A 13407-nucleotide genomic window follows, 5' to 3' on the forward strand; every position below is an offset into this window, starting at 1 on the left:
AACACTCAGCAGCATGTCCTGGATTGAAATGATAATAAGGACTGTGGGAGCGTTAAGATGGGTACAGAGCTATGTTATGAGAACTTAGCTTCCTGACTATGAGAATGTGACCTTTGTGCCAGAACAAATGCTCAGGTGAAGTTGCAGACATCTACTTGGCTACATGGCGTGGACGCCATTTTGTGTGTGTGTTATGCTTTCGTGACGTATTGCCTGTGACACTGTATTGTTTACTTGGTATAAATATCCGAGGCTCAGATTCAGACCTCTGAGCAGCCTTGATCCATGTATACTGTATGTGAATCAACTCTGTCTCCTTCTTTGCAAAGAATAAATGTTAACTGATTAATGATTTTCCAACACTGTACACTGCCAAAAACTCAGGAGACATGTTTGCTACAGCTGTGATTGTATAAATCCTTTTGGGATAGATTACATGAATTGCTGGTTAGGAAATATATAATTCATAATCTTCAACATTACATTAGTTGTTCCCATTTTTCATGCAGAACAAAGATTTGGATTAATTTGTAACAACATATGGACTGTGATAACGACCAATTTCTACATGCAATAATGTTTCTTCTAATAATAATAATCGTAGTTTTCGAGCCACTTTTCAGCTACTGAGAAAAAACAACTGTAATGTATGCCTTAACATTATGTAAACAACTGGCAATGTATAGGCAACTTAACCTATTGTATGATTTACATTTTCCTGTTTTCTGCAATTTGTTTTAGGGGTTTTGGTCCCTTTTATCTTATTATTATATTAAAGATTAAGTTTGTAACATGTATGTATTTTGTTGTATAGGTTATTGTATCTTATATATTACTGCTACTCAGAGTATTAACTGTATAGTGCAGTCCTGTATATTGTTTTGCTTTTGTAATATTCGTTCATTTAATTCAAAAAAGTATACTGGTTATGCAAAAACTATACACACGTTATTTAAAGACGGAAGCTGCTATCTCCGATCTTCCCCACGGGACGTGAACGCAGCATGTGTGCAGACAGGAGGTAGAGAGCATCAGGAGGAGGATACAGCTAGCAGCTGGTCTGCTGTAGCTCGATGACAGGTCGGTATCATACCATCACACTCACACACTGTATGTGCTTTCACTGTGGGCTGAGTCGGACATGCGTGTGTGCGTGTGTGCGTGCATGTTGTCATCAGTTAGCTGTGTGGTGTGTGTTGTCCGTGCTGCAGCGCTACAGGTGCACTCAGGCGGTGCACACACACGGCCGTGTCCTTCACAACACACCGTCTCTGCAGACAGAAGGTCATAGGAAGACGCAGCTTCTCCCGGTGGACGGATGTCTGATCGGCTTTTACCGAGCTGCTTCAGCAGATGATGGATAGCTGTAGGACCCGCCTGTTTTCACTTTGCAACCTGGCAACCCAACATGTGTGATTATTGGTGTCATATAACTGATCTATACAGCATTAGTAACTGTTTTTTTAACCAAAAATAAAGCCACAATAGTTATCAACCCTTCATGAGCAAGGACCTATCAGAAAGTAGTGCCAATGTTTTTACTTTCAAAAACACGTCAAGCTCCAGAACATCTACTGAGGGGACCTTGTGGTGAGATCGTCTTTGTCAGTTGCTGTTTCCAAGGTCAAGGTTGAACTCTGTGTTGTTTGTCAGTTAACAACACTGGCCACACCTTATATACCTCCCTTACATTGTGGAACCCCCTCTGCTAAAATACTTTGATCAAAAATAATGATTTTTAAAAGAAAGAAGGTCTGAGGCAGTCCTCTAGCCTTTAATCAGACGTCTATTCATTGTGCAGAACTAACAACAGAGACAGTGCTGGTACATGTTGAGATCCAGCTGTGTGTTTCACAATCACATGTCTGTCTGATTAAAGGCTAGAAGAGTGCCTTGGACCTTCCTAGTGTCCCCTTCCATAGACTAGAGAACCTTCATTACACTGGTTTGAACGTCTGAGCACTCCGGTCCTTTCTTTTTTTGAAAAAATATTATTTATTTTGAATAATGTTCATTATTATATGATTTAATTAGTTTAAGATGTTTTATGTACATTCTAATGCTGCCAAAGCCAATTCTGCTAACATTGTAAACATCAGCTCAAGCAGCGATGATAGTTAAGAATGGTTTAAAGGCAGAGATGTCCTGGGTTTTAGTGCCGATCACAGGTAAAGCTACCGAAACACTGGATCCTACATTTCCCATAATGCAGCCAATGGCATCTTTTTATTAGACACGCCATGCCTGGTAAACATCAACACCAAACAACACACCTCCAGTTTTGGTTTCTGCTCTAAATGTGTGGTCTCCAAGTCCACGCTCAAGCTGAGATAACCCAAATGACATCACTATGACATCATCATGACAAAGCTCTTATGTCCACACTACTACGTTTCCATTTGAAAACGCATGTGTTTTGCTATGTTTACACTGAGTGTCCACACTACGCCGAGTTTCAGAGCACTAGAAAATGGATACGTTTGAAAACACTCCCGAGGACGCATAAGTTTGATAACTCATACCTCATAGTATGGATGGGGTAAATGCATAAGTTTAGAAAAGATGACGTAGACACCCGTGTTCGCTACTTGATTGGTTCTTATCGGTCACAACGTGTCCTTCCCTGATTCGTCACACTCCTATCACGTGATCCTTTCCCAGAAAATCACAAACAGTCTTGATTATCGATCGACTACCAGGCTAATTGGTGTAGTTCATTTATAGCCTGATGATAACTTTTTACTTCTGCTGATCACAAAAATCACAAAGGTGTGCAAAAATAAGTCATCCTGCAGCACTCTATTACCACATACATTTACATATTACATCTGATATCTACAGAGCTAGACTTGGATTGCTATTTTACTATTGGGGCACTTTACACATTACGGACAGACTGCTCATCTGAGTTAGTCCTACTGAGCCCGTAACAACAGTTCAATGATTCTCTGAGGCTACATCCACACTAATACGTTTTCGTTTTAAAACGAAATGATCTCCGTCCAGACTAACACGCCTGAAAACGAATATCACGTGACTATTCAGGTACACTGGGCGTGCGGGTGAGTGCCGATGTAAACAGGAAATGGATTGGTTGCATAGTTAAAAAATACAACAGAGTAATAAAGTAGTCTTTAATAATGACTTAAGATCTTCCATTAAACTCTTCCTCTATGAACTCAAACAGACACATTTCGTTGAAAGACTTGGTTACAGCGCTGCGGGTCTTGCTCGCTCTCTCTCTCTCTCTCTCTCTCTCTCTCTCACATCAAATGTACTTTGAAATCAACACTTACACATAAAGGTTTACTAGATTATGGGTCCATAAATGTGGTCAACGCATGTCTCACTCGTTTCCTCTCGGTTTCGTTGTTCTCTGGTCTCACTCGTAGCTCTGCTGGTGGCTGAAGTCTCTGTCTACTGGAGAGCAATTCATGTTTTGTTCCTTTATAGTTTATGTGTGGACTTCACAAGAGTTGTGCAGAACAAAATAAACATTAATAAGAAAAGGAAAGTCCTCCGTTTTGTGTCCATCGTCCTCCTCAAAGCCTCAAACCGTGATTTCAGATAGCTGATAACGCCTCTCACTAATCGCTCCAATAACAGCTGCTAGTAAAGACAACAAGGTCAGCAACGCCTGTAATCAGTTGTCCATGTTGAGTTCACATGAGCATGAGTTGTGAAGCCGGACTAGTCAGCGTTTAATTTAGCCACGTTTTAGCAACCGCCTTTTTTAAAGGAGACCTATTGTGCTCATTTCCAGATTCATACTTGCATTTTAAGTTTCTACTAGAACATGTTTACATGCTTTAATGTTAAAAAAAGTCTTTGTTTTTCTCATACTGTCCGTCTGAATTTACCCATATTCACTGTCTGTCTGTTTTGTATTCAATTAAAGTACAACGAGGTCCATTTAGAGAGAATTTCCTCACGCAAAGGTCCTGAACATCACAGTAATGTCTAACTTGTGCTATGATTTAGTCCCATATATATTGAATTAGCCAACAGTTGTATTAACAAATACAAAACGTTCAGAACGTTCAGTTGAATAATGTCTCAACAATATTTATTATTATTTCAGTTTTCAAATTGAACTGGATGAATTATAAATAATACATACGCTATTAATAAATAAATGTTCTCTTGTTTTAAGAAAAATAAGGGCTGGATCAAAGAATAAATTACATAACAGAAAGATTTTGAAAAAATGTGACTCTTAAAATAAAGTACTTAATCTTAGAAAAGTAATTTCACTGAATTGTCCTGCAGCTTTAAATTCAGGTGTGAAGTGATGTCAACCAAAAAAGCCACCATATTATATTATTCTCATCTTCTAATAAGAGAACGTTGTGTTCAGGGACTTTATGTGTTTTGTTAAACCACTTGTTTCAGCTCTATTCCTCTCTGTTAACATTCATCTGTTAGGATTCTGATCATATTGAGCTCTTAGATTGTTTATTATCTGTGACTTCATTTCGGATGTGAGTGGGTACGTGTAGGAGCCATTAGTTATGCCTGTGTATTATATGTTTATAGTGGGAGCCTACATCAGGTTGGCCACGGGTGGCAGTGTGGATTATTGTGGCAGATCATTTGTATTATGGGGCACAGGTGCAACAGAGAGGTAATGAGGCATGGGTGATGGGGAGATTGCACATACCAGAGAGACACCAGGAAGATAAGTCAGTCATCATATCATATCATCATTTGTAAACCGAAATTCTAAGTAAATGGAAACCTCACCCAAAAGTGAAAGAGCCTGGAATCTCTTTATTGAAGCGAGTAAGAAACATGGTCTTCTCCCGCACCCAGCCGAGTGGCTAGTTACTATAGTACCTTTGCTAAAAAGATTTGTGCTTTGTTTCGTAGTGGCGCCTCATTCCCCGCTTTTAATAATCGTCACGGTCTCTGAACATATGAGACATACTGGTTTTAAACTGCCCATGGGAAGAATAACATTTAAAAGTCTGTTCATTGTTGGTTAAAGACTCTGGTCTCTCTGGTTTCGCTGTTTTCTCTGTTTGGAGAACGTCATGTGAAATAACTTCTCTGACTCACGTATTATTCTCTAACTATTCGGTCTGTCACCCGTCTCCCCCGTGTGTGTAAATCTCACTCGAGTCGGGATATTTATCGGAATAAACGTATTTGATTGGCTGAGTATCATCACGTGATGTGATTTACAACATATGTAATTGGTCGGTGTGTTTCATGCACCGCTGAATGAGTGCCGTAAAGACTAGAAAAGCTGCTTAAAATAGAAGCGCTCTGTCAAAATTAAATAATTCTCAATTATCTATCAGTATATGTTCAGGGTCCAGATACAACGGCATCTGGGTCCGGACCCGGACCGCCTATTAGTGACCCCTGATGTATATTGTATAGTTGTTACATCACAACTGTATGGAAAACCTGACGGCTTGTTTAAAGGCACATTTTCTGAATACGGGCTGTGTGTATTTCTCCATGGATTGAGCATGACAGTATCTATACTGTGAAAGTATAGATCTTAGACCTGCTTTATATAAACCCGATATGAAAATCACACTTTTACAATATGGTACCTTCAAGACTTGTAAATCTATTATTTACTGACATGTTTTATATCGTAAAACAAAACTTGAAAATGTCTTAAGCTTGTGTTATCCACAGACCCTATTTAATGCATCTAACCCAAAACCCTCTCAAAAGACACATTGACTTCGAGACAAGGTAACTTGGAGGGCACCTCATTTCCTGCTTTTATGACTCATTCCTGCAGCACTCTATTAGACTGATATTAATCTGTTTAGACCAGGGTTGAAGTTTCATTTTTGATGAAAGACATCAAATCTGAGCATGTGTAGCGCTCATCATAATCTGCTGTGATGTTTTATTTCTGTCTATCTGTAATGATATGTGGGACTGCAAGAAAACCAAATCCCCTCTTTTCCTTTCCTCTTCCGTCCCTTAGACCCACTGAAATCCTCCTAAGTAGACAACCACAGAAGTAGTGAAGGATGGACTCCATCTCTATGATGGGCGGCAGCAGGAGCCCCTTGTTCCTCACGGCCCCGTCCTCCCACCACCTCCGACACACGCAGGCCTGTTTCCTGCCCAACGGCACAAAGAGCAGAGTTGGAGACCCAGAGACTGTATGTCTGCCTGCCCAGTCCACAGTGGCCATCCTGGGCTCAGGTGACTTCTCCAAGTGCCTGACCATCCGCCTGCTGCGCTCTGGCTTCCATGTGGTGGTGGGCAGCCGCCATCCCAAACTGGCGGCCCAGTTTTTTCCTCACGTGGTGGATGTGACACACCATGAAGATGCTGTGGGGAAGGCCAGCATCGTGTTCCTGGCAATCCGCCGTGAGCATTACTCGGTCCTGTGGGACCTCAAGCATCTACTGGAGGGTAAATAACATACATCATTACATTACATTACAGTCATTTAGCAGACGCTTTTATCCAAAGCGACTTACAATAAGTGTATTCAACATAGGTATTCAAGAGAACTACTAGTCACCAGAAGTCATAAGTGCATCTCCTTTTTAAAACAAGCATCTAAGAGCATAAACCAGAGCAAACATACAGTGCAGAAATACGAATACAATAAGTGCAACAAACTAATACGAATACAATAAGTGCTGAGAGGAAGGCTCAGGGTAGTACTTCTTGAAGAGGTGAGTTTTCAGCCTGATGAAAGATGGGCAGCGACTCTGCTGTCCTGACGTCAGTGGGGAGTTCATTCCACCACTGTGGGGCCAGGACAGAGAAAAGCCGTAACCGGGTAGATCGGCCGCAGGGACCTCTGAGCGACGGGGGAACCAGTCGCCCTGATGCAGCAGAGCGAAGTGGTCGGGCGGGGGTGTAGGGCTTGACCATGGCCTGGAGATAGGAAGGAGCTGTTCCTTTCACTGCCCTGTAGGCTAGCACCAGAGTCTTAAACTGGATGCGAGCTCTTACAGGGAGCCAGTGTAGAGAACGGAGAAGGGAAATTGTGTGGGAGAATTTGGGGCGATTGAACACCAAACGAGCTGCAGCTTTCTGGACAAGCTCCAGAGGTCTGATGGCCGACGCCGGGGCTCCGGCAAGTAGTCAGTTGCAGTAGTCCAGGCGGGAGATGACAAGAGCCTGGATTAGCACCTGCACCGTCTCGTCAGTGAGGAAGGGGCGAATCCTCCTGATGTTGTAGAGCAGGAATCTGCAGGAGCGTGTAACCGATGAAATGTTTGCTGAGAACGACAGTTGGTCATCCAGGGTCACACCCAGGTTCCTCGCAGTCCGAGTTGGCGTCACCACGGTATCATCAATGGTGATGGACAGGTCTCGGTGCGGGCAACCCTTCCCCGGGAGGAACAGTAGCTCGGTTTTGTCCAGGTTGAGCTTCAGGTGGTGTGTCGTCATCCACGTCGAGATGTCAGCCAAGCACGCAGCGACTTGAGTGTCACCGGGGGGAAATGACAAGACCAGCTGAGTGTCATCGGCATAAGAATGGTAGGAGAAGTCATGCGAGCGAATAACAGAACCCAGATATGTTGTGTTCATCACACTGAGAACACTAACTGTCAATGTTACCACAACACTTTCTCTTCACTTTTACACCAGTCAAGTCGTGACTCAAATGCATCCTTTTCTAAAAATGACAAATTAAGATACTCACACTCTCACATTTTTGCTACAGTTACTGCAGTGAATATGATGCAAAACACATTCAGACACAGTGTCAAGAAATGTAAAGTTGTTGAAAAGAAAAGGTTTTTTTCTTGGATATTTTTCTAGCACAAACAATAACTACAGGTGCTTGAATCTGCCGCTACGAGCCTCAAATGCTGCTTTTTCGTGTGCTCTCCCTTTTGCACCACATATCTCTGTGAAATGTGGAACAAAAGTGGGCGTGAGCGGGTTTTTTCTCAGGGAAGCGTTCCCATTGACTAATGAGTTTTTGACTGACAGCTAAGTGCAGTGCCCTGAATGTACATACACATACATTCATCAGCTACCTTACTGGATCCCTACAAGATGAATAATGTGTAAGTATTGATCATATATGTTATCTGTGCTGTAGGCTACTAAACGTGTTGTTGTGTTACGTTGGGCAACTTGCTATTTTCTAACATAGTTGTAATTTATATTATCTCTTATGATTGCTAGCCAAGGGACCTAAATGTTCGTGTAACATTACTGTGTGTGTTTGTGTGTGTATGTGTGCACACGTCTGCAAACAAACATGTGTGCCTGACTGTACCAGTGCTGTTAGATATGTAAATTAAGTGAATACGATGATAGCTTTTGTTGTCCTTGTTTTATTTGTAATTTCTGTGTATGTACGTTGAGACCAACGTAAAAACCAATAAAGCTTATTCTGATTCTGATAGCTTTTGTTAGCACGATTATTTGCCATGTGAATCAGGCAGCTGGAGCTGTCCCATTGGTATTTAAACTGTCATATTCTTCTCTCTACACAACAATACAACATTGTGGGTCCTGAGCAGGACCTGTCCAGACCTGCGATGCAGGTCCAGGTAGGTCACTAGTATATAGTCTATTATAACAGATTGTGATCTATACCATTATATTTTAGGTACTTTATGGTAAGGAACACTTCCTCATTTGTCATTTAAAAAAAGAATCCTAAGATTTGTAGGCTTCAATTTGAGGTTAACCACTTTATCAAAACATATTCCTTCCTGGATCCTGGTAGTTCAGCCATGTTCTGCTCAGAACATTTAATGCAGAAGCTGAATATTAGGCAAAAGAACCAACTTCTTGTTGCAGACAATGGGGCAGGAAACTTACACCTTGAGTGGTTTGGAGGTATCTGGTCTGGACAGCGATGACTTTTATACTTTACCAGATGTTCGAACACAGATGAAAATGCCAGACACTGCTGATAACATGGTGACACCTGAAGACCTCACTAAATAGCCGTATTAATTAAAAGTACACATCCCAAGCATAAAGGCAAGCGTGGACTTGTTCATTGGAACTGAAGGTTTCAATACCTTGGGAGGTCATCAACAGTTGTGGGAATGGCCCGTACGCTGTCAGGACAGTGGTACTGTAAGGGCAGAGATTTGTGGGGCGTCGAGAGACCTCGGTGTGTTGGTGCGCATTGTTTTGTATTGTTTTTATTGTAAATTCAGTTTTCTGCTGTGATACCCGGAGCTCTTTCACCAGAAATGAGCTCATAAACATCAGGGACACAACTCCAGTGGACTTAACTTTCTTTGAACATCTGTGGAGTTACTGGGCATTCTTGTCAAAGGTGCAGTCACCTTTACTCATGCTGTGAAACGCTGTAGAGAGGAAAACTAATTTTGCACACCACTGCCGGGGATATTTCTCTCCAACGTGCGCTCACTGTGCAAAAAACTGGACAAACTTCAGCTACCATTGGTCATCCTCCGTTTTGTGCTTCTGAGGCTCTCAGTGGAATGATACCGAACTCTGCGCTCCAGCTGGCAGGCTTCCAGCTGTTCAGAGCAGATCATGACACGGAGCTCTCTGGCAAATCGAAGGGTGTAGGAATCTGTTTTTATACCAACAGTGCCTGGTGTAATGACTTGACAAGGATTCTGCTGCACTGTTCTCCTGATCTGGATTCCTTTATCTTAAATTGTAAACCCTTTTACTCCCCCGTGAGCTCGCTTCATTCATACTGGTCAGTGTTTACATTCCACCACTGGCCAATGTGCAGGAAGTACAGCACTCGCTCGCCGACCAGATACTGTGTATGGAGCGGACCAACCCGGACTCTTCAGTTATTGTCCTTGGTGACTTTAACAAAGGAAACTTCAGCCATGAACTCCCCAAATACAGACAGTTTATTAAATGCTCAACCAGAGAGGAGAACACTTTAGATCACTTTCACACCACCCTGAAGCATTGTGCTGATCAGCTGTCTCCGGTGTTCACAGACATCTTCAACACCTCTCTGGAGACATGCCACGTACCAGCATGCTTCAAGACCTCCACCATCATCCACTTGCTCAAAAAAACAAGGATCACAGAACTTAACAACTACAGGCCTGTCGCCCTGACCTCTGTGGTCATGAAGTCTTTTGAGCGCCTTGTCCTGTCCCACCTAAAAACCCTCACCGACCCACTCCTGGACCCCCTGCAGTTCGCCTACAGAGCAAATAGGTCTGTATAAGACGCAGTCAACATGGCCCTTCACCTCATCCTCCAGCATCTCCTCAGGAAATACGCCAGGATCCTGTTTGTAGACTTCAAGTCTGCCTTCATCATACCATCCATCCCGTCTCTGCTGTAGGACAAGCTCTCCAAGCTGCACGTGTCCGACTCCACCTGCAAGTGGATCACAGACTTGCTGTCTGACAGGAAGCAGCATGTGAAGCTGGGGAAACATGTCTCAGGTTCTCAGACCATCAGTACCGGTTCCCCCCAAGCCTGCGTTCTTTCCCCTCTGCTCTTGTATAACAATAGCTGCACCTCCAGTCACCAGTCCGTCAAGCTCCTGAAGTTTACGGATGACACCACCCTCATTGGACTCATCTCTGGTGGGGATGAATCCACCTACAGATGGGAGATAGACCATCTGGTGACCTGGTGCGGGCTTAACAACTTAGAGCTCAATGCTCGAAACGACGCTGTGGAGTCCTTCCGCTTCCTGGTCTCCACCATAACCCAGGACCTCAAGTTGGAGCTTAAAATCAGCTCCATCACAAAGAAGGCTCAGCAGAGGATGTACTTCCTGAAGCAGCTAAAGAAGGTCAACCTGCCAAAGACAATGATGGTGCACTTCTACACTGCCATCATTGAGTCCATCCTCTCCTCCTTCATCACTGTCTGGTATGCGTATCATTCGCTCTACTGAGAGAGTGATTGGCCGCAATCTGCTGTCCCTCCACGACTTGTTCGCTGCCAGGACCCTGAGATGGGCATGAAAGATTGTAGCCGACCCCTCTCACCCTGGACACAAACCTCACGCCACATAAACGTGGCCAGAGAAGACCTCAAGTTTCTGGAAACCATGGAGCGCTCAGCAGTACTTCTGGATGGGATATAATGTTTGAAGTTGCCCTTCAGGAACCAAGAGGTCTATCTGCCCAATAACTTTGCAGTATGCAGTGTACATCAACAAGCTCATCAGTAAGGCCTATGCAGAGCAAGTACCTTAGCAACAACTGTATTGTGGGAAAGGGAAGGTGTGATACATCCCCCCACCATGGTGTCCACCATCCGAGGAAGGAATCACTTTGTGTGGTGTTTAGCAGTGGAGCCACATTTCAAGGAGCATCGTTGAACAGCGAACTCTTGCTGGGTCCTAACCTCACAAGCTCGTTCTTTCTTGCTTCAGACAGGAACCTGCATTGATGGGGGACATTCAAGCCATGTTCCACCAGGTAAACGGGGCTGAAGAGGACAGAGTTTTTTTTTTAGTGTTTTTCACTAAGGACCTAGTGGAGTATTGAATGACTGTACATCTGTTCGGTGCTGTGTCATCGCTAGGGGTGCAACGGATCACAAAACTCAAGGTTTGGTTCGGATCACAGTTTTTGAGTCACAGTTCGGATAATTTTTCGGATCAGCAAAGAAAAGGGTAGGAGACAAATATAACTTTGCTTTCCATTTATTAATTAAAGAACTTCAAGACTTCAACACTTAAAGCAAAGAACGTTGGTCTTACATAAAAACAAAAATATTTAAGATGTCCAATTTTAAATAAAATGAAATAAATAACAAATACTCAACTCTGTTTAAGTGCAACTGTGTTTATGTTGATACCCTCGTCCTTTGATCAATATTGAAAGAAAGCAGAGCAGACCGGAGCAAGCTTACACTGTTTCAACTGAACTGAACTGCTAGGCAACAACTTGGTTCTACGTTTACTTCCTGTCAGGTTATGTCATTCAAATACACTGCAATAATGTTAACCGTTACTGTGAAATGGTCTACAAATTTACTTTTTTTTCAAAAAGATGAGAGAGGGTAGACCTTTCTGTGGTGACTGGGATATTGCTATTGGGCCTGTCTAGCTTCCACTCTGTTGCTTCTGTCAGCACCTGTGCCAGGTGTGTGTCTGTGTGACTCTCTCAGAGGGGGCGTGTCTAAAGCACCTCTCTGTGTGACTCTCACAGAGGGGACGTGTCTGCAGCACCAGACTATGAATCTCCCACTCCGCCATGATGAAGTGAGCGGTCACAGTCACGTAGCTCTCCGTTGCCCTGGAGGTCCACATGTCTATGGTGATGGCAACAGAGGATGCCTTAGATAATTCGTCCACAATCCTGATCTTTTCCTTTTCATAGAGGCCTGGAACAATCTGAGGGGATTTCGTAGCATGGTTCAAGTACTTCAACCAGATTTTGAAATCCTTTGTTTTCTACACTGGAGAATGGCCTCATGTCTGCAGATGTTGTAATAGCTTTAGCCCGGTCTGATTCTGCCACAAACGCTTTCTTAAATGCCGCGATGATACCTTGTTGTTGTTGTTCTGCCTTGGACGGGATGGTGGCTCTTCATATGTGTGGACATGTCTGATGTATTGCCGTTGTCGTGTGTCTTTCTCTTTAAACAATGCCTACATACCGTAACGGTTTTGTCCACCACCCTTATCCATCATTATTAGTTTTAGGGAAGACAAAATGCTCCCAAACTTGCGACTTAAATGACGCCGGGGGCTTCTGAAGTTCCCCCGCTCGCCATGACTTTCACTGTTAAATGCTTTTAACACGCTCCGTTCACGTGAACACACTACTGCTTTATATCTGTTCACTGACACTTTGCATTGATATTCGGGGACTTGTTACTTGAAAAGGAACAGCAGCAGTAAAACTGTATTACACACTATGATGATTAAACTGTAAAAAAAAAAGAAAAATACTCAATCACATGTGTGCCGAACCGTGAGGTGTGATCCGAACCGTGAGGTGTGATCCGAACCGATCACGGATCGATCCGTGATCCGTTACACCACTAGTCATCGCCCAGTTGTGCAAGCTATGCATTGACGTAAACTGCTGCTGATAACCAGTCTGAGTTTGCGACTGAAGTGGCACAATCTGTCAAGCATAATTTCTAAGTGTATGACTGTTTGATGCTATCCGGATGATAAAAGAAATCATTACTCTGTGTCGGAAGGGGAACTTCAACTTGGAGAAATGGATCAGCAGCACAAGTGTTGTTTTGTATGCCATTGCAGAGGATCAGAGGGCCAAGGACTTAAAGGAGTCGGATTTGGACCGAGACAAACTTCCAGCGGAGAGAGTTCGGGTCTGGGTCTGCAGTGGTGCGTGGAGGGTTACTCTTTCAGATTCAAGTTGGAGTTAAAATAACAGTCTCTCACGATGCCCAACTACATCACTTTGCTGATACCAGCGAAAGTGGATACGGAACTGTAACATACAGCTGGATGTTCAATCAGGAATAACACATCCATTTTACCTTTCTGCTCGGTAAAGCCAG

The 13407-nt window shown here is 43.2% G+C and overlaps 1 protein-coding gene across 1 annotated transcript in view; it reads left to right on the forward strand.

Moving 5' to 3' along the window:
* Window positions 1-5999: 5999 nt before the first annotated feature.
* Window positions 6000-13407, forward strand: part of steap2 (STEAP family member 2, metalloreductase) — a gene marked incomplete at both ends in the record, with an annotated part of 29773 nt that continues 22365 nt past the window's right edge. Inside the window, one exon of the mRNA XM_079181397.1 lies at window positions 6000-6390. Within this exon, the coding sequence (XP_079037523.1) occupies window positions 6000-6390 (391 nt within the window). The remainder of the gene's footprint in view (window positions 6391-13407) is intronic.

Source organism: Pholis gunnellus (assembly GCF_910591455.1).
Source record: "Pholis gunnellus genome assembly, chromosome: 20".
Taxonomy (NCBI): Eukaryota; Metazoa; Chordata; class Actinopteri; order Perciformes; family Pholidae; genus Pholis; species Pholis gunnellus.